The sequence below is a fragment of the Nelumbo lutea genome, chromosome 3, assembly GCF_056320005.1.
Source record: "Nelumbo lutea isolate HS-2025 chromosome 3, American lotus-T2T, whole genome shotgun sequence".
NCBI classification, from domain to species: Eukaryota; Viridiplantae; Streptophyta; class Magnoliopsida; order Proteales; family Nelumbonaceae; genus Nelumbo; species Nelumbo lutea.
This window is the reverse complement of record NC_142686.1, coordinates 100,862,136-100,880,382: the sequence shown is the minus strand read 5'-3', so window position 1 is coordinate 100,880,382 and position 18,247 is coordinate 100,862,136. Positions and strand designations below refer to the sequence as shown.

The 18,247-nt window shown below is 45.1% G+C and overlaps 1 protein-coding gene across 1 annotated transcript; it reads right to left on the bottom strand.

The window, feature by feature from the left end:
• Positions 1–9,630: 9,630 nt before the first annotated feature.
• Positions 9,631–18,006, bottom strand: LOC148867174 (uncharacterized). The gene is made up of 4 exons (XM_088979752.1): positions 17,564–18,006; positions 15,757–15,879; positions 10,068–10,187; positions 9,631–9,975 (listed from the first exon to the last, which is right to left on the bottom strand). The coding sequence occupies exons 1-4, from the start codon at positions 17,598–17,600 to the stop codon at positions 9,911–9,913; spliced, it is 345 nt and encodes a 114-aa protein (XP_088835878.1). The 5' UTR covers positions 17,601–18,006; the 3' UTR covers positions 9,631–9,910.
• Positions 18,007–18,247: the final 241 nt, after the last annotated feature.

Below are 18,247 nucleotides of genomic sequence, written 5' to 3'. Positions count from 1 at the left end.
TCCCTAACAAGGTCCCGGCGTGGAAGCGGGACTACTTCGGCATGCGAAGTGCACAAGGATGGCCCTTTCAGACCGGGTGGGGTGAGGCCGCTCCCGACTCGGGCGTAACTCTTGATAAAGAGACGGTGAAGGGTCTCCGGCAGTGGGCACGACAAGGTTTAAAGTGCCACCACTACTTAATGGAGGCTAAGCTTTTTGCAGCCGGCCTGAGTTCGGGTAGGTTTCTGGCTATGCGGTTTCTTGCTTGCTCTGTTCCTTCATTTTTTCTGATGTCGAACTCGTTCTGCAGGTGTGATGGATGTGGAGAGAACTCGCGGCGGGCGTTTATTCCAAGGTATGAAGAGGAGGAAGCGGGTCGCCAAGCGAACTCGTAACGAGCTGCCCCTAGATGAGGAGCCCCAAGCCCCAGACCATACGACAGAGGATCTGCCCGGGGAGCCCGAAGTGACTCCACCGGTGCACGAGACTGCCGGGGTGCCTTTCGCTGAAACCACTCATACGGGCGCTCCTGTGTACTCAAGTGCTCCTCACTCCGGGTCTGCTCATACGCGGGCTAGGCCCTCAGGCTCGGGAGCTCAAGGGGAGTTTAGGAGCGTGTTGATGCCGAACTACGCTCTTCAAAAGAGTAGGGATGCTACTTTCCCCGAGGAGGTCGCGGTGTGGACCGATCTTCCCTTGAATCAGGTCGCTTTCCGCGCCGTAACACATGCCATGGTGGTAAGTGAGATTTCGTCTTCCTTTTTTATTCTGTTGCTTCTGCTGTTATTTGCTCACTTGTTTCTTTTGGTAGGTGAATTCTTCAATTCATGCCTTGGCTGCCCAAGTGGAGAGGAGCTCGCGACAGGCGCGATCTGCTGAGGCTGCTGCTCATGCTGCTGAAGAAGCCTTCCGTGCTGCAGAGGCAAATACCCGGGCTGCTGAGGTGGCTGCTTACGCTGCTGAAAAGGCTGCTCGCGTCACGGTGGCCAGACAGGCGAGGTCTCAGCGAGACGCCGAGGCCATGGGGGTAGTTGTCAAGCACATGGCGGACTTGAAGTTGGATTTGCAGCATCAAGTCGAGTATCTTCAGGAGGACATTAGGGAGAGAACACAGATTTTCTCCCAAGGCATTGAAGACGCCAAAAAGAAGGCAGTTGAAGACTACATTGCCTCCCCACGTTTTGACGAGCTAATGGTGGACTCTTACAGGAGGGGGTTCAAGTTGAGCCGGTGGATGATCCGGAATACATACCCCGACCTCGATGTAAGTGCCATAACCACTTCGCGCATAACTCAGGAGATGGCCAATGCTGCCGATGGTGAGCCGGACTCTGAAGGAGAGGCAGGGCCTTCGGGTGTTGTTGAAGTGCCTTCCGATGGCAAAGAAGTGGCTCTGGGCATGTAAAAAAATTTTTTTTCAATGTATTGTTTCTTGCAATGGAGTGTCTTTTTCCCCTTGCTCATCTTCCCCGAGTTGTTTCTTTGCCGGGTTTTTAGATTTCCGTGGTCTTTTATGCCGCGAACTGATTTTTTGCCGAGCTGATAATGTGCTGAAGTTCCTCGGCTTGCCTTGTGGCACGGCCTGATTTTGTCCACTTCGCTAGGTGGTTTATAGGTAGTATCGCCTCAAGTTCACGATGTTCCACATTCGGGGTACTCGTTTGCCTTCCAAGGTTTCGAGTTCATATGCGCCCCCGAGCTCTGTTTTTACTTTATAGGGACCTTCCCAATTAGGTCCAAGCTTGCCGACGCCAAGTTCGGGCACCATAATTTTTCGGAGGACCAGGTCGCCGACTCGGAAGCTTCATTGCTTTACTCTGCTATTGTAGTAGCGGGCTACCTGCTGCTGGTATGCCGCTGTTCGGATGTGCGCGAGGTCCCTTACCTCATCCAGTAGGTCGAGGTTGGTGCGTAACTCGTCTCCGTTCGTCCGATCGTCGTATGTTTCTAATCGCAACGTTGGTATTTCGATTTCCGCCGGATCACCGCTTCAGTGCCGTTGGTGAGGTTGAAGGGGGTTTCTCCCGTGGCTGCTTTTTCGGTCGTTCGGTGAGCCCATAAGACACTTGATAGCTCTTCGGCCCACAATCCCTTAGCTCGATCCAGACGTGCTTTCAGTCCGCGCAGGATGGCTCTATTCATTACTTCCGTCTGACCGTTTGTCTGTGGGTGGGCGACTGACGTGAAATTTTGCCGAATCCCCATGTCCTGGCACCACTCTTGGAACTTGATATCCTCGAACTGTTTGCCGTTGTCAGAAATTAGAACCCGAGGTAATCCGAACCGACATACTATGTTCTTCCAAAAGAAGCTATGTATGTTTCGGGCCGTAACAGTTGCCAGAGGTTCGGCTTCTATCCACTTCGTAAAATAATCTACCGCAACAACTAAGAATTTTCTCCCGCCTGTTGCTGGTGGGAATGGCCCAAGGAGGTCGATGCCCCTCTGTGCAAAGGGCCATGAGCTGGCGACGTATTTGAGGTCGGAGGCAGGTTGATGGTGGATGTTAGCGTACTTCTGACACTTGTCGCATTTTCTGACGAGCTCGACAGCTTCTGCCTTCATCGTTGGCCAGTAGTATCCTTGTCGAAGTGCCTTTTGGGCGAGTGCTCTGCCCCCCAAGTGTCCGCCGCACAGGCCTTCATGAGTGTCGCGGAGTACAAACTCGGCTTCGGTAGGTCGCAGGCACCGCAAATAGGGGAGCGTGTACAACCGTCGGTATAACCGTTCGTCTATTATGACATATTTGGCCGCCTGGCGCTGCACCCTTTTGGCGGCATTGTGTTCTACAGGGAGGGTTCTGTCTATCAGGAAGCTCGCGAGTGGATCGATCCAGCTCGGCTCTGCTTCTAAGATGGGAGCGACCTCCTCTGTCCCCCCGAGAATACTAGGCCGAGGTAAGTCCTCTATGTACACAGTTCTCATATTGTTGTGACTCGTGCTGGCTAACCAGGACAGGGCGTCGGCCTCAGTGTTTTCGGACCTCAGAATTTGCCTGATGATGTGTGACCGGAAGTTGAGCAGGGCTTCTTTTACTTTGGCCAAATATGCAATCATGGAGAGATCGCGAGCTTCGTACTCGCCGGTAACTTGGTTTACCACGAGATGAGAATCGCTGCAGATGACCAAGTGTTTTGCCTTTAACTTTCGCGCTAGGTCCAGCCCGGCGATTAACGCTTCATACTCTGCCTCGTTGTTGGATGCCGCGAACTCAAAGCGTAGCGCGTACTCTACTTTTGTGCCGCTCGGGCCGCACAAGACTATTCCAGCTCTGCTGCCCTGCCGGTTCGAGGAACCATCCACGTGAAGGATCCAGGGCTCCTAATCCCAATTCGCTCTTCGCCTGATCAGGAGAGATGCCACACTGGATGCTACTTCACGGAGTTCGAACTCTACGGGTTTAGGAGCTCCGAGTTCGCCGCAAATGGGGACCTCGGGCTCGACCTGTGGGGCTTCGTGGCTGAAAGTGCACTTGGCGATAAAATCTGCCAAAGCTTGGGCCTTGATAGCGGTTCTCGGTTTGTATTGGAGATCGTACTCGCTGAGTTCGATGGCCCATTTCGTCAGTCGACCGGAGACTTCGGGTTTGAGTAAAACTTGTCTGAGCGGTTTGTCAGTTAGGACGATGACTGTATGAGCCTGGAAGTACGGGCAGAGTTTCCGAGCTGCTATTACTAGGGCGTATGCTAGTTTTTCTATCTCCGGGTACCTTGCCTCTGCTCCCTGCAAAATTTTACTAACATAATATATGGGTCGTTGGACCCGGTCTGTTTCCTTTATTAGTACCGAACTGACCGCCTCATCGCTCGCCGAGAGGTACAGTTGTAAGACCTCGCCCACCTCGGGCCGGGCTAAGGTTGGTATACTAGCGAGGTAACCTTTTAGTTCGTCGAACGCGAACTGGCAGTCCTGGGTCCATTCGAACCCTTTGCCTTTGACTGCCTTGAAGAAGGGTAGGCAGCGGTCTGCTGACTTGGATAAGAAGCGGCTTAGAGCGGCTATGCGGCCGTTTAGCCTCTGGACCTCTTTTACTTTTCAAGGTGGTTTCATATCTAGAACGGATTTTACTTTGTCCGGGTTGGCCTCAATACCGCGCCGATTGACAATGTAGCCTAGGAACTTGCCCGAGGTGACGCCGAAGACACACTTGTTGGGATTCAACTTCATGCTAAAGTGTTGCAGGATTTGGAAAACAGAATCTAAGTCTTGTATGAACTCTTGTGAAAACTGAGTTTTGACGACCATGTCGACTACATAGCACTCTATCTTCGTACCAATCAGGGGTCGAAACAGCTTATTTACAAGTCTTTGGAAAGTTGCCCCGACGTTTTTTAGTCCGAAGGGCATGACTTTGTAGCAATACAGACCGAACTCGGTAATGAAGCTGGTTTTTTCCTCGTCGGATGGGTCCATCCTAACTTGGTTGTAGCCCGAGTAGGCGTCCAGGAAGCTTAGCAACTCGTTTCCCGAGGTCGCGTCCGCTAGGCGGTCAATTCTGGGGAGGGGGAAGTAGTCTTTCGGGCAAGCTCGGTTCAGGTCGGTATAGTCGACGCACATGCGCCACTTGCCGTTTGCCTTTTTTACCAACACCGGGTTGGCCACCCAGCTCGGGTAGTGGACTTCCCTTATGAAGTTTGCTGCGAGGAGCTTCTCAACCTCCTCGTCGACCGCTCTCCAGCGTTCTGGGGCTAAGTTGCATTTCTTCTGTCTAACGGGTCTGACTACAGGGTCAATATTATGCTTGTGAGTTATCAGTCCGGGGCTAATGCCGGGCATGTCGGCCGCGGACCAGGCAAAAATATCTAAATTTTGGAGTAAAAAACTTACCAGTTCGGCTCGTAGGGGATCTTCGATGGAAGCTCCGATGCTTAGTGTGCAAGCTGGGTCCGCAGCTGAAGCCTGGATTGCGACTGTTTCCTCTGTGGGCGAAGCTCGCTCCTCACCTTGCTCCACCGGCCGCTCCAGCTCGAGGTTGTCGGCCGTCTTGGTTTTTCCCTTTAGGGCGGCAACGTAGCACTTGCGGGACTCGAGCTGGTCGCCCCGCGCTACCCCTATACCGAAGTCCGTAGGGAACTTCATGGCCAAATAGTAGGTGGAGACCGCCGCCCGTAGGACATGCGTGATTGGCCGCCCTATTATGGCATTGTATGGGGAGGGGGTCGCGACTACCAGGAAATCATGGTTGAGTCTGACCGCACAAGGCCATGTGCCGACTTCCACAGGGACAGTTATTTTCCCGAGGGGCCTAACTTCCTCTCCGCTGAAACCTACCAGGGGAGTGTTCGCGGGCTTCAGCTCGCTCCTCTTTAACTGCAGCTGGTCAAATGCCGATTTGAAGAGGATGTCCGCTGAGCTGCCCGAATCTACGAGCACGCGCCTGACCTCGAAATCGCTAATCCTTAGCTTAATGACAAGCGCGTCATCATGGGGGTAGTGGACTCCTCGCGCGTCGTCCTCTGTGAAAAAGATTGGCTCTTCGGTCTTTGGCCTCTTTGGGGGGTTCCTTTCTTCGAGGGCCACTTCGAGAACTGAAGTCCGGGCTGCTGCCGAAGTACACCCCGCTACTACGGATCCTCCCACTATTACATGGATGGTTCCCCGAACTGGCCTCTCTTCCGGAGGCTGATTTTGCAACGGTTCGGCAGGTTTGTTGCTAGACTCAGGTGCATCCTTTTCTTGCTCCCCTTGCCGACCTGCTTTATTGTTATTGTTGTGCTGTACAAAATTTCTCAAGTATCCGCGACGGATGAGTCCCTCTATCTCGTCCCGGAGGTTATTACACTGTTCGGTGCTATGACCATGGTCTCTATGGAAACTACAATACAAATTCTTGTTTCTATCGTTCGGATTTCCCTTCAGGTGAGGTGGCCACTTAACGTACGGAGCGTCTTTGATCGTCATTAAGATCTCTGTCCGCCTCGTGTTCAACGGCGTGTAGTCCGTCCGAACTGCTAAGGGGGCCCGGAAGGACTGGTTCGGCTTTGGCCCCCGGATCGGGTTTTTTCTACTCACCGGGTTGGGGAGCTCGCCTTCTCTCTTTCTTTTCTCGTTCCCGCCTTCGGTTCGTTGGTTGATCTCTTCCTCAGTCCTCATGAACTTATCCGCGAGTTTGAGGAATTCGGCCACGGTCGCGGGCTGGTTGGCCACCATGTGCCATTTGAACTCTTTGTGCGTCACCCCTCTTTTGGCCGCCGCGAGCTGCACTGCGGGGTCCAACCGCGGTATTTGCAAGCATGCTTCGTTGAACCGCTTGATGTAGCCCCGAATAGACTCTCCTTCTCTTTGGACCACTCCGAAGATGCTTTCCTCTGTTCTGGGGCATCGTCGGCTGGTGACGAAGTGTGTGGTGAAGGCTTGCACGAACTGGGCCCAACACTTTATCGACCCGGGGGCCAGGTTCCTGTACCAAGTGCGGGCTACCCCCCTGAGGGTGGTGGTAAAGGCCACGCACATGCACGATTCGCTAGCCCTGGCGAGGTGCATTTGCGACTGAAAGGCGTCAACGTGGTCGTTGGGGTCGAAGGACCCATCGTACTTGTCCAGAGGTGGGAGTTTGAAGTCTCTGGGTAAGGGGACCGCCAGGAGTTCCGACACGAGGGGTGAAGGAACGGAGAGAGCTGGGGTAGCCCCTGCCTCATCTGAGCTCATGGCTTTGCCTCTGACTTTCGACAAGGCGCGGGTGGCGGTCTGGCGGCTTCGCCGACGCCTTCGCCGTTGAGCGGGCCTTGTGCTGGCGCTGTTGGCCTCCGTGTTACCGACCTCGATGGGCCCGGAGTGCTGGTAGTCCGCCGCTAGGGCGCTGAATCGATTTTCGGTGAGCGGGAGCTCGGGCTTGGAGCGCCGGGGTGTCGACCTCGCGGGCGAGGTTCCCGACCCACCCGCGGGTTGCGAGGCGGGGATGAAATTTCTCTCTCTTCGGCCTGGGGACGAGGCCTGGCTGTTGGGGTGGTTTTGAGGCCGGGAGGCTTTCGCCTGGCGGGGGCGCCCATCCTACGGGGAGGCCTTGACCGGCCTCGGAGCGGGGTGGCGAGGTGGAAGTAGTGGTTGGTTCAGTGGCAGTTGGGGGAACTGCTGTTGGTAGTGATACTGGGAGATGTTGTGTAGCACTTGGTGCTGGTGAAGCTGGTGTTGCTGGAACTGTTGCATTTGGGCTTGCATTGCCCGCATGCACTGCACCAGGTCCTCCAACCGGTCTTGGCTAGCTGCCAGGGGGACGGCAGTTGGTTCAGTGAAAGTTGTCTCAATGGGGAGATGAAAGGGGACGTTTGTAGTAGGAGGGTTTACGGGTGCCACTGCTTGTGGCGTGTTCAGGATGGGGATCCCATCCGCCGAAAGGGGGATGGTGAACTGTCCAACGCACACTACGGGGACCTGAAGTTGCTCCCCGGTGGCGTTTGTCTCCGTGGCGCGTCCGGTGTTGCTGGAGGAGGCCATGAGTGTTGGGATTTTTGAAGAAAGGGGGTATCGAAGTTTGGAGGGAGGCTTTTTGAAGCGTGTTTCCCACAGACGGCGCCAATTGATGGAGCGCGATCCGGCCGGTCTTATCTGTCCGTTGTCTTGCTTTCGAACGAGGTAGCAGGGATCCTGAAACGGGAGAGATGGGAAAGCTCCGGGGGGAACCCGGTGTAGAGGCTCCGAAGCTCAAGTTAGAATCTTTCAAAAGCAAGGTAATACCAAATAGCGCAAAGTTTTTGCATACCTCCGTTGTCGGGGGGGGCAGGGGGCTCTTATAGTCGCTTCGCGTACTCGTCCCGAGGCCCTTGTCAGATCGGGTATGATTACTCTTGCGCTTGTCAACTCGGCTGTCGTCCCTTCTACTGAGACAGAACCGTCACTGCCTAACCGTCTAACTAGAGAGGGCGGCGCCAGTGGCGGTGGCAGGTGGCCGTTTAGAATGCTGCTGCCAAAACGTCAGATCCCAAATCAGTCAGGCGTGGTGCCCTCGGGCACGGAATTCCCTGGTGCCAGGCATGGTACGACTTGTTTGGCTTTGGTGCCTAGAAGATGCGAAGTGTTGAGCGAGGCGGTCTTGAGCTCGGTGGTATCCCGATCTGCAACAAGGTGGGTCAGTTCGGCGAAGTGTGTCCCGAGCTGTTACAAAGTGGCAGTTCAGCGAAGTGTGTCCCGAGCTGTTACAAGGTGGCAGTTTGACGAAGTCTACCCCGAGCTGTTACAAGGTAGTTCGGCGAAGTCTATCCCGAGCTATTACAAGGCGGTTTAGTTCGGCGAAGTATGCCCTTGTTTCCGCCTAGGCTTGACCCCTTTTGCCGAACTGTCGTTTTTGCCACGTGTCTCATAATAAAGAGGTCGGGCCAAATTTTCCTTCATCATCAATCACCTCCCTAACACAGATGAAAATAGACTTCTTCGTTAGAATTCTCTAACAAGAGGCATGAAAAATGTCTAAAATACTCATACAGTACTTTTGACCAAAATATTTATTTTCCAAATTTAACCCTTCTAATCTGTTTTACTAAATTAAATTGATTTTTTTTTAGTTTACCCTTTATATCAATTGCCCAGAGGTAAAGCTATAACTTTTAAACTCTTTTTTTTTTTTTTCATAAAGTTCCAGGGATAAAAATGTGAGGAGAAAATCCAAACTCGGAGATGATGCAATGGGTTGAACGGTTGTATGTGTTTAGAGTCCGACAATGAAATACGAACCGTAGGTCACAGGCTTAGTTTGTAATCCCGTGATACAACCACCCACCATATTAAAGAGCTTCGCATGATCCAGTTTCCAGCACGATCAGATCTCATGATCCATGAACTGAGGAGGATGCGGATGTGACCCAACTTTCTGTTTCAGTTCAGCCATTGATGCACGTAATGCTTGCTTTTCGTCCAACCTATAGTATGGAGTATGGACTAGTGACAGCATGTGACCCACCCACTCATCCATCCATTAACATAACCCATCCATCGAATTATTAATCCTTATCCGGACCCGGATCGGGTCAATTTCTCAGCCACTATATTTTCAATCAATAAAGAAATGAACCTCACATGATAGGTTGGATTGGGCTTGTATTTCAGGAATTTGGGTTGGGCTTGTATTGCACCTTGGAGTACGAGCAACGCTCCCTTGACAATGATTTACACTTCCCCTTGCCTTTTAGATAATACCTCCAACTCAAAGGACAACACCGCCCCCCGCCCCCCCCCCCCCCCCCCGGCAGGAGGTTTTGTTTAAACCTCTTCACAGGCCAGGCCGTGGGCCATGAACATTTTACACTACTACTTGAGGCTCGGCTTATTTTGGCCCAGCCCATGAACAATTCTAGGTTTTGTAAAAAGTAATTTGCATTTGTCCCACTTTGATGATCAAACCTTTTTTTTTTTTTTGATAATTTTTTATGATCAAACCTTTATTCACTCAGTTCCTACTGAGGGTTCTGTATGTACACCATATTCGGGCGACATAGAAAATCGTAATAGGATTCTTGCAAAGCTGAGTAAATGCATAAATCAGAGTGTTGAACGTCATCCGATCATGCTGGATTTTTGAAGTAAAACCTTTCTAAGTGCACCCTACAATGGTAGGTCAGACCTCCTTGACTTGACCATTTTCATATTTGCTGTTTCTAGATGATAGATAGGTGTTCAGAGAACTTAATCACCAAAAGAATAGACAATTCACTCAAGAAATTTCATGATAACAATGATAACAGCTCAAAATTTGATTAATTCGAAACAAAATGTATGCTTAGTTGCTTATATTCATTGAAAAACTGAGTCGAACAGTTCAGAAGAGTTAAACAGATATTTTCTTGTTCACCGAGTTAAACTGCAGGTACTTCCCATATGTGCTTTGTGACAAGTTTACTATATGCCAGTATGCCACCAAACTTCCCAAAAGAGAATGAGTAATTTACATGATTTACATTCAATTTTATTGAAGCATGGTGATCAGCCTTACTCTCTGTTGTCAACTGTTGCGAATCAAATTGGTTGGCTCACTCAAAACATACTTGGGCAATTCATATTTAGCACCTGCAAGGGAAGTTCCGTAAGAAACAAATCCCAAAAAAAACTTAAGGGCACATAGAAATAAGAATCTACAGTTAACAAAATAAACAAAGCACCTCTTTCGTCATAGCAGGTTGTCAAGTCTGCACTTGTAACAATGACACCTGCACTGTCCACAATTGCTTGTGCAAGGGTCAAATCAGCTTCTGCAGCTGCTCGAAGTGCATCCCAAATCTCTGAAAACAATGAAAAATTAAGCTTTTCTTTCTATTAAAATTACAGAAATTTTCATGGATAAAGAGGGAAGAAGAATTGTTGCCCTTCTTCCTGTTCTATGTTTTCAATCATATTCACTTCATACCAACAACTAATGATGGCCCAGTTGGTATGGGGGATGGGATACCCTCCATTGTGTCTCATTAGGCTCACCATCCCCTCCCAAGTTCAGGAGTAGCTTTAGGTAACAAAATCACAAACAATAACCACTGGATATCAAGAAGACACAAAACACCTGACAGAAAGCAGTAAAAAGAAACAAGAATCACAAACATCATTTTTGCTCTTTTTCCGCTGCTCCTCTTGGATAAGTATAGAAATTAACAAAAAGAATACACAGCACTGAAACAAATATATTCTTCTTTAGTTAAGAAACATGGTCCATGAACCAAAGAGAGGTACCACTGGAACTGTAGCTGCACCTTTCCAGACATCCACACAAAATACAATGTTTTCTCAATCATTTGCAATCAAATATTGTTTTCTATGGAACCCCAAATATGCTTACAAATAGATCATAAGTGATGCATTAATAAATGTTCGAAATTCTAGCAAGATTATCGTCTCCACATAGTTCACATGGTTGAGGGGGCATGATAAGAAAAGAGGCAAACCAAAGAACATGTCATTTCTCTTTCTGAGATGCAAGCTTATCTGCATATCCATATACAATAATTCCTCAAACTTCAGTAACTGTGTCCAGCATGGGACAAATACCAATTTCCTGAAGTCCTAAATGTGTTCTAATATGTTTAAAATAAATAAGTTGTTGAGAAAGTTGGAAAAACTGCCAAAATTGCACCCTTAAGTTTGGAAGTCTCAAATGCCAACTTTCTTAGTACTGTTTTGATCTCTCATATATTCATCAATTGTTTTAATGGTAGAATTATCCATTATATTAGGGTTTGTTTGCCTGCATAGGCAAGGGTGAAAAATCTCTTGAAAAGGTCAAGTCTTAGTATTGGCTAAATGGGCCATCACCAAATGTTGGCTAATATCTAAAAAGTAGGAAGTCAATAGCATCTTATGCAATATAACCCCCACCCACCCCCTGAGGGGGGAAAAACATTCTTAATATGACATGGAAATCAGGTTTTAAAATGACAAGTTGACAACCTACAAACATCCACAGACAGATTCACGATTACACCAGATACTTTGATTGAGTAAAGAGAATACTTAATGATTATGTGACCTAGGTCACTCCTGACAGTTTTTCTTAGCATTTCATCAAGAATGTTGAAAGATTGTGAAGAATGATATTTTGATAAGTATTAAAAAAACTTTATGAGAAACGCTGTAAGTGTTATGCAACTTAATAACCCTAATGTTGAAGAAGATTCTTTGAAGATGAAAGACATTCGGCCATCATCTTGGAAGCATGTAAAAAATAATATCAAGAACTTTTGCCCTCAGATTTAAAGGTGCAGTTATTGCATTTTTGGACTATGGAATCTCCACAATGGTGCCTTGCACCAAAGTTCATGTCCAATCTTGATTGAATAGGTCTATTAACCCCTCAAATATCAAATTTAGGGGGTGCCTTCACTTGTGCAAGAAAAGGCAGAGCCTGAAAACTTCTCATTACCAGTAGACAAACAATGATATCTTTCATCGGAAGTTAGTAGAGACCAGGTTATTAAGTTTAATCATCATCATTTATGCCTTTCCAGAACTATATGGGGTTGGCACACTCATCTAAAAAACTATATGGGGTTGGCAACATAAATCATGTTTCTCCATTCCATTCCATTTGTATCATATCATTACTAAGAAAAATAAGAGGTGTACATTAATTCGCAGAGAAAAGAAACACAATACCACTATAAGGTCAGAACAGAAGCTCATCAACTAAACAAAGGATCACCAGTCAATAAAAGAGACAATAAAAGTCTACCCCAGAATTGTAGACAATAAAAGACACACAATACCACTAACTCCTCTCAACCCCACCCCTGAGCAAGGCCATCTGCCACAGAGGCTATGACCAGGTATTTGCCTTGAAATGTAATCCTTAAATGCTTTAAGAAAACTTTCAGTTTCTCAAGATTAAATGATCATAAAATAGCTTGGTTGACACTAAAATTGAGAGAAAAAGGATGAGAAGCTTTACTAAATTTTGAGGTCTGACATGTGATACCTAAGGTCTTGAAATAATTCCACTTTGATAGATTTTTTAATCAAGCTTGGAAGAACTTGAAGAGATGTTGCCAATGTAGAAAAGCTTTTAAGCAGGGACTAATCTATTGAAAAGTGGCATTCCCTTAAATAGTCCCATCCGCGTGCTCTGTTGTGAAGAGAACAAACCAGTAAATCATCTATTTCTGCACTGCATATTTTCAGATCCTTATGACTAGCTGCTTTAAATCGTTCTGGGGTGATTGGATGCTTCCCAGATTCCATACTGGCTTTATTTAGTGGATGGTACCTCAGTGGCTAAGTAAAAGGGGCAAATTACTGCAGAGAATGTATAGTGCAATCATTTGAATTCCATGGAGTGAAAGAAACAACAGAACATTTGAAAGACAGATCAAATCAGAAGAGTAAGTTATGAACAGGCTGACAGGCACCTTTAATCATGGCTTGGAATACCTTATAGTTCTTTTTTTGACAGAGATACTTTTTTTGTAAAGAGAATGCTTAGAACTGCTAACTGATTGCTCTGATTGTATATTCCCAATGTACAGTCCCTTATTGTACATGGGTCTCTTTTCTACACATTAATGAAATAATATACCTTTCAAAAAAAAGTACCAAGAGTCCCTATCACACAATGAAGCAACTTAAAAGTAAGCTTCCAAGACCACTAAATTAGTTGAATGTCTTATTGCCCCCTGCCCCACAAAAGTGAATACAACAAAAGAACAATGATCAGTTGTCAAACACAGACAAAATAAGGAACATATGGGAGAGAAAATGGCTTTTCCCTTCTTTTCTTTTTAATAAATTTTAGTCATCTATCAGACCAATTGTTAACATTATTTTGAGATGGGTAAATAAGAATCTCTTTCCTGCCACTTTTTAAGTGTTCTTTTAGCAAATAAAAAATAGTTTCACCTCCAAAGTAGAGTTCAAGAGTCTCCTAAAAGCCCCCAAAATATGCCCAATGTGGGGCATATCATAACATTGGATGCCATTATTGAAAGTATAATTTTGAAGGTAGTCCATTGGGTTAAGACTTTGGAGATCTTTAATTGTTTTATAGTGGATGACATGATAAGAAACTGGGAAGTGGTAGCAACATCCTCTAAATGAAGGTTACCATACAACAGTAATGGGTTCCTTCAAGCGGTAACAGAATAAAATTAAACTTTGATGGCTGTTCAAACGGGAATCCAGGACCTTCAGGCTTCAGGTATTGAGGGAGTTTCTAGGGATGGCTATGGAACAACGATGGCTCTTTTTTCTTCTCCTTTAGGTTTTGGAGACTCACTTAAAGCAGAAATCCCAGCACTACTACATGGGTTAAGATTAACCAAGCAGCTACAACTCAGGCAACTGAAGGTTGAAAGTGAATTGATGTTGGTTATAGGGTGGATGAATAGCAACAGCCAGGGGAAATATATATTTACAGACAAAGTTCTGAGAGAGATTAGACAGCTTGCAAGAGAGGCTTCTCCAGATAGCTTAGTAGATCAGCTAATTGTTTGGCAGGTGCACTTACCAAGCAAGTAGTTTCTAGGGAGCAGTTTTTTTGGGCTTCTCTGGTTACCAAATGTCATGAAAGGGCTGGCTCAGTGGGAGCTGCTTTTTTGTAAAATCAATTTGTATAATATTATATTAGATTAATAAAAGTTACTTTGCTATTGATCCAAAACAATAAGAAAATAAAGCAGAATTTACACTCAGCCCATTTGTACACCCATGCATTTACACCAGTGCAAACTTCATTTGCACCACAAACAAACTGAGCAATAGGTATGAATTCCCTTAGAACCATCCCCAATCAGGTCATTTATTCTTGGCAAGCCCATCACTGACAAATATTTCTATTCTAAATTTTACTCAAGAACAATGAAAGGCAGGAGTAGCAGATAATCTTTTTCTTCTTTTACAGACAACAGAGACAAAATGACTCATTTGGTGCTTAACAGAGAACAGTTTCGAGGGGTCACCTTGGACCCTATCATTAGATGGTGGTAGTTAATTGTTGATCTTTTCCACTTTAGACAACCAGTACATCAGATAGTGAAGCCTTGCCCCAAGGTTTAGTTAAACTAAATTTTGATGGTAGCTTTTCAAGGAATTCAAGCACCTCAGGAGTGGGCAGACTTTACAGAGATGGCAATTTGCAAATATCGGTTATCATACAGGCCCAGTTGAAAGAGATTCACTCATTGTATGAACAAAAAAATAAGAATCAGAACACAAGCCCGGGAGTTTGACTCAGCAAGATGAAAAAACAAGGACTAGCAGACATGTCTACAGAAAAGAATAAACTACTAAATAGCCCTTTTTTCTGAATTTTAGCATTGTATACCTTAAATAAGGTCTAGAAATTTTGTTACTTAATAATGGTTATTTTATGGATTTGTCACTTAATAATGGTGTTAGAATGTTAGAATGATGTCTCTTTGTATGAGTGTTCGGCTGATAAGAGTTATTATTAGCCCATACTTAAGTTTAAGTTATCCTGTAACTGGGCCTGTGTTAATGGGCCTAAACCTGTAGAACAATGTATCCAATTTCTAGTAATAAAATTCGAGCTCCTTTTGATTTGGTTCATTCTGATGTCTGGGGACCTTCACCCATTGTTTTCATTGATGGCTTCCGTTACTTTGTCAGTTTTATTGACCATCATTCTCGGTGCACTTGGATTTATCTGTTAAAATGGCGTGATGAAGTTCCACGGATAACCATGATTTCTTGCAAGATGATTGAAACACAATTTGAGAAGAAGATTAAGCAATTTCGGTCGGACAATGCAGCTGAGTACTTTGAAAGATCCCTGAACTCATTCATGGAAGATGCAGGCATGTTACACCAATGATGGTGGACCTAAGCAAGGGTCTCTCTCCACCATCTTTGGAGGACTCAGCCACCTATAGTTCTTGACTATCATTTAGGATGCCATAAGAAACTGTACCCATTGCAATTACATGTAGACCTGACGAGGAAAGAGAGGAAAAAAAAAGATTTGCAATTTCAGTGTTTCACTTTGATGAACTAGCAAATCATGCTTTTGTCCTTGCTAAAGCCTAGTGAACAAAAGCAAGTGTAATGGTCCTTTATTTTAAACAGCATACACTTCATAAAAATCAGCTGTACAATAAAATTCATCATAAGAGATTGACCATCACCACAGTTATGTGTGTATTTACAAAATGGGAAAAGCATGTTGATTATTAGAATATTTAGACTCGTAAGTTTTTTTTTTTTTGATAGATAAACTCGTGTTATTTTTTATAACATTAAACTCTGACGGTAGATGAGGTAGCTTTCACAATCTGCTAATACTCATTGTCAATAGATAATTTATAACTATTAAAAACCTTTTCAAAAAAAAATTATTTTGTCAAGGAAAGATACCTTTCTGGCCACCATAATGAGGAGCAGTATCCCAGAACTCATCTCGCATCTGTGCAAGCTGTGCCCTTGTTATTGGCTGAGAATGTTTCCAAGGCTTTGGCTTTCTGATCTTTTTTATAGTCTCTGTGAGCATCAAACCACGACAATATTTCACTTGATAAAAAAGTAAATATATCACTGTCTGGATAGTCACAACCAAAATGTTTATCTGATAGGCATTACTGTCAAGTCTAAGGAATACTGCAGTTAATGTACAAACAGAATGCAGGAGCCAGATGAAATGAGCATGAGAGAGAATGATATTAAACTAGACAATACACAAACTAAAGATAATTGAAAAATATCAATTCCCTGAAAAAGATATGCAGCTTTTAGTGGTATCACATTACTAAATAATAACTCTAATCAACAGACTGAAAAAGACAATGATTATAGATAAGTAATAGAGAAATGGGAGATTCTGCCCTTAACATGACTTGCACCAGACTCCCATTGTACAGCTCCTTGATGAACATGGGATGATGTAATTTTGATACAGAAATCCAATACAACCCATGACAGACTTGGGGGATTTCACAAGAGATCTAAGTACCAAGAAGCTAGAAACCTCTTCTTGATCCAGTAAACAACTTTTGGTAGGTTAGTCAATTATGCCAAGGAAAAGAACTAAGAAAGAGGCTCAAAATTGTCTTGTGATCCAAGAATGACATCAACCCAAACAAGGAAGAAATAATGTTGATTCTATTCTTTTACTAAGTTACAATATATTTAAAAGTATATAACCTACCTACTGCATATAAATATCAGAATTACAGTAAACAGATGTCCAGAAACAGGTCCTGAAATAGACCGCATACAATACTTGTCCCAATCCGTCAAATCAAAGCAGGGCCATTCATCAAAAGAGGGCCCATAATTCGTTCAATAAGGACAGGAAAAGGATGCACATTAGAATTTCTTTATCCAAGAACAGCAAAGAAGGAGCTCCGTTCCAAAGAAATACAAGATACAGAAGCATTTCTGAGTGATACTTTCTTCAATATCAAGGAATTGTTCCTCGCTAACCAGGTCGAGAACTTGACAAAGATTCGCTGAAGTTCAGAGAAATACAATTTACAAGAATCAAGAATTATTCGCTCAAGTTAAAAGTCTTGAAACAAAGGGTGCATTTGGTTGCACGTAAAAATGATGGCAAACAACCGATTTCCTTGGAAAATGGTATTCAATAGGAAAAAGAAACATATTCCTATTTTCCTGAAGTTTTGGTTAACTTGGAAAACAAACTTGAATTGACAACTATACAAGTTGCCCAAGATATAAATCGACAGGACCAATCTCTGTTCAGAAAATGACTTACATGAAATTAGGAGGAATGTCATTTTCCATGAATTATTACTGGAGTTTTGGAAAATGGAAATTATTCGTTTTCCACACCACGGACATTTTACGTCCAACCAAACACCGTGAAATAGCAATTTCAGAAAATCATTCGTTTCCCTTCATTTTACGTCGAACCAAGCAGACACGAAGAATCAAATTGCAGAAAGAAGAAATACTCATTGCCCCTTCTCTTCCTTTTTTTTTTTGCTTGCAAATCATCCCTCACTTGCATTATATGAGTAGAAATAAACTAAACGACATGCGTTTTAAAGATACATACTCTCAGGAAATACGATCTTGAACCTGAGAAGGAATTAAAGAATTGAATTGACTAGAACAAGAACCAAAGGAAATCATAGAAAAACCCAAAAAAAAAAAAAAAAACAAGAATAAAAAACAAGAGAAGTCACTTGGTGAATAGGCTCACCGTCTCCTTTGCTCTGCGAGGATCCAGCACAACCCATGGTGTCACTTCACACAATCAGATCAACAGGAATAAAGCAAAGAAGACTCAGACGACCTTCATCAACACAGCTCGAACAAAGCTTGCACTGTGAGCTCGGTGCGTCGTCAGATTCCGGTAAGGAATCCGGCGGCGAAAATTCAGATGTGAATTCCGGCAGTTTGCAGGGAACCGAAAATCATTAGGGATTCGGAGGTCAAAACAAGAGAAGGAAATAGAAGGGAGGAAGAAAAAGAAAAAAGAGAAAACGATGAGATTGAAAAATAAAAGGGAGGAGGGGAAGAGTAGAATGAAGGGAGACGAGGAGAGCTGTCACTGGTGGGGGGGTTTGTTGATTTTTATGCATCTTTCTCGCGCGTGTGTTTCTCTATACTGACCTCTCAACGACAGGTAAAAAAGCTCTGGCTGGCTCAGACGCTGGGTCACTCAGTGGTCTTCTTCGGTACAAGAACCTCGGTTACCATCTTGCCACGTGGCTACCAGTGTTTGTTGTTTGGACTCTAGTGAAAGGCGCTTTCGTCAATGTAATTGTAGTTGAACTTTCAACGCGGTTTTGTGGATCCATGTACCTTAACTTGGGTCGGGTCGGCCGGTTCCATATGTGCCCGCGTATCGTACCCTTAAGCGGTATCCGGCGGCATGGGCTTT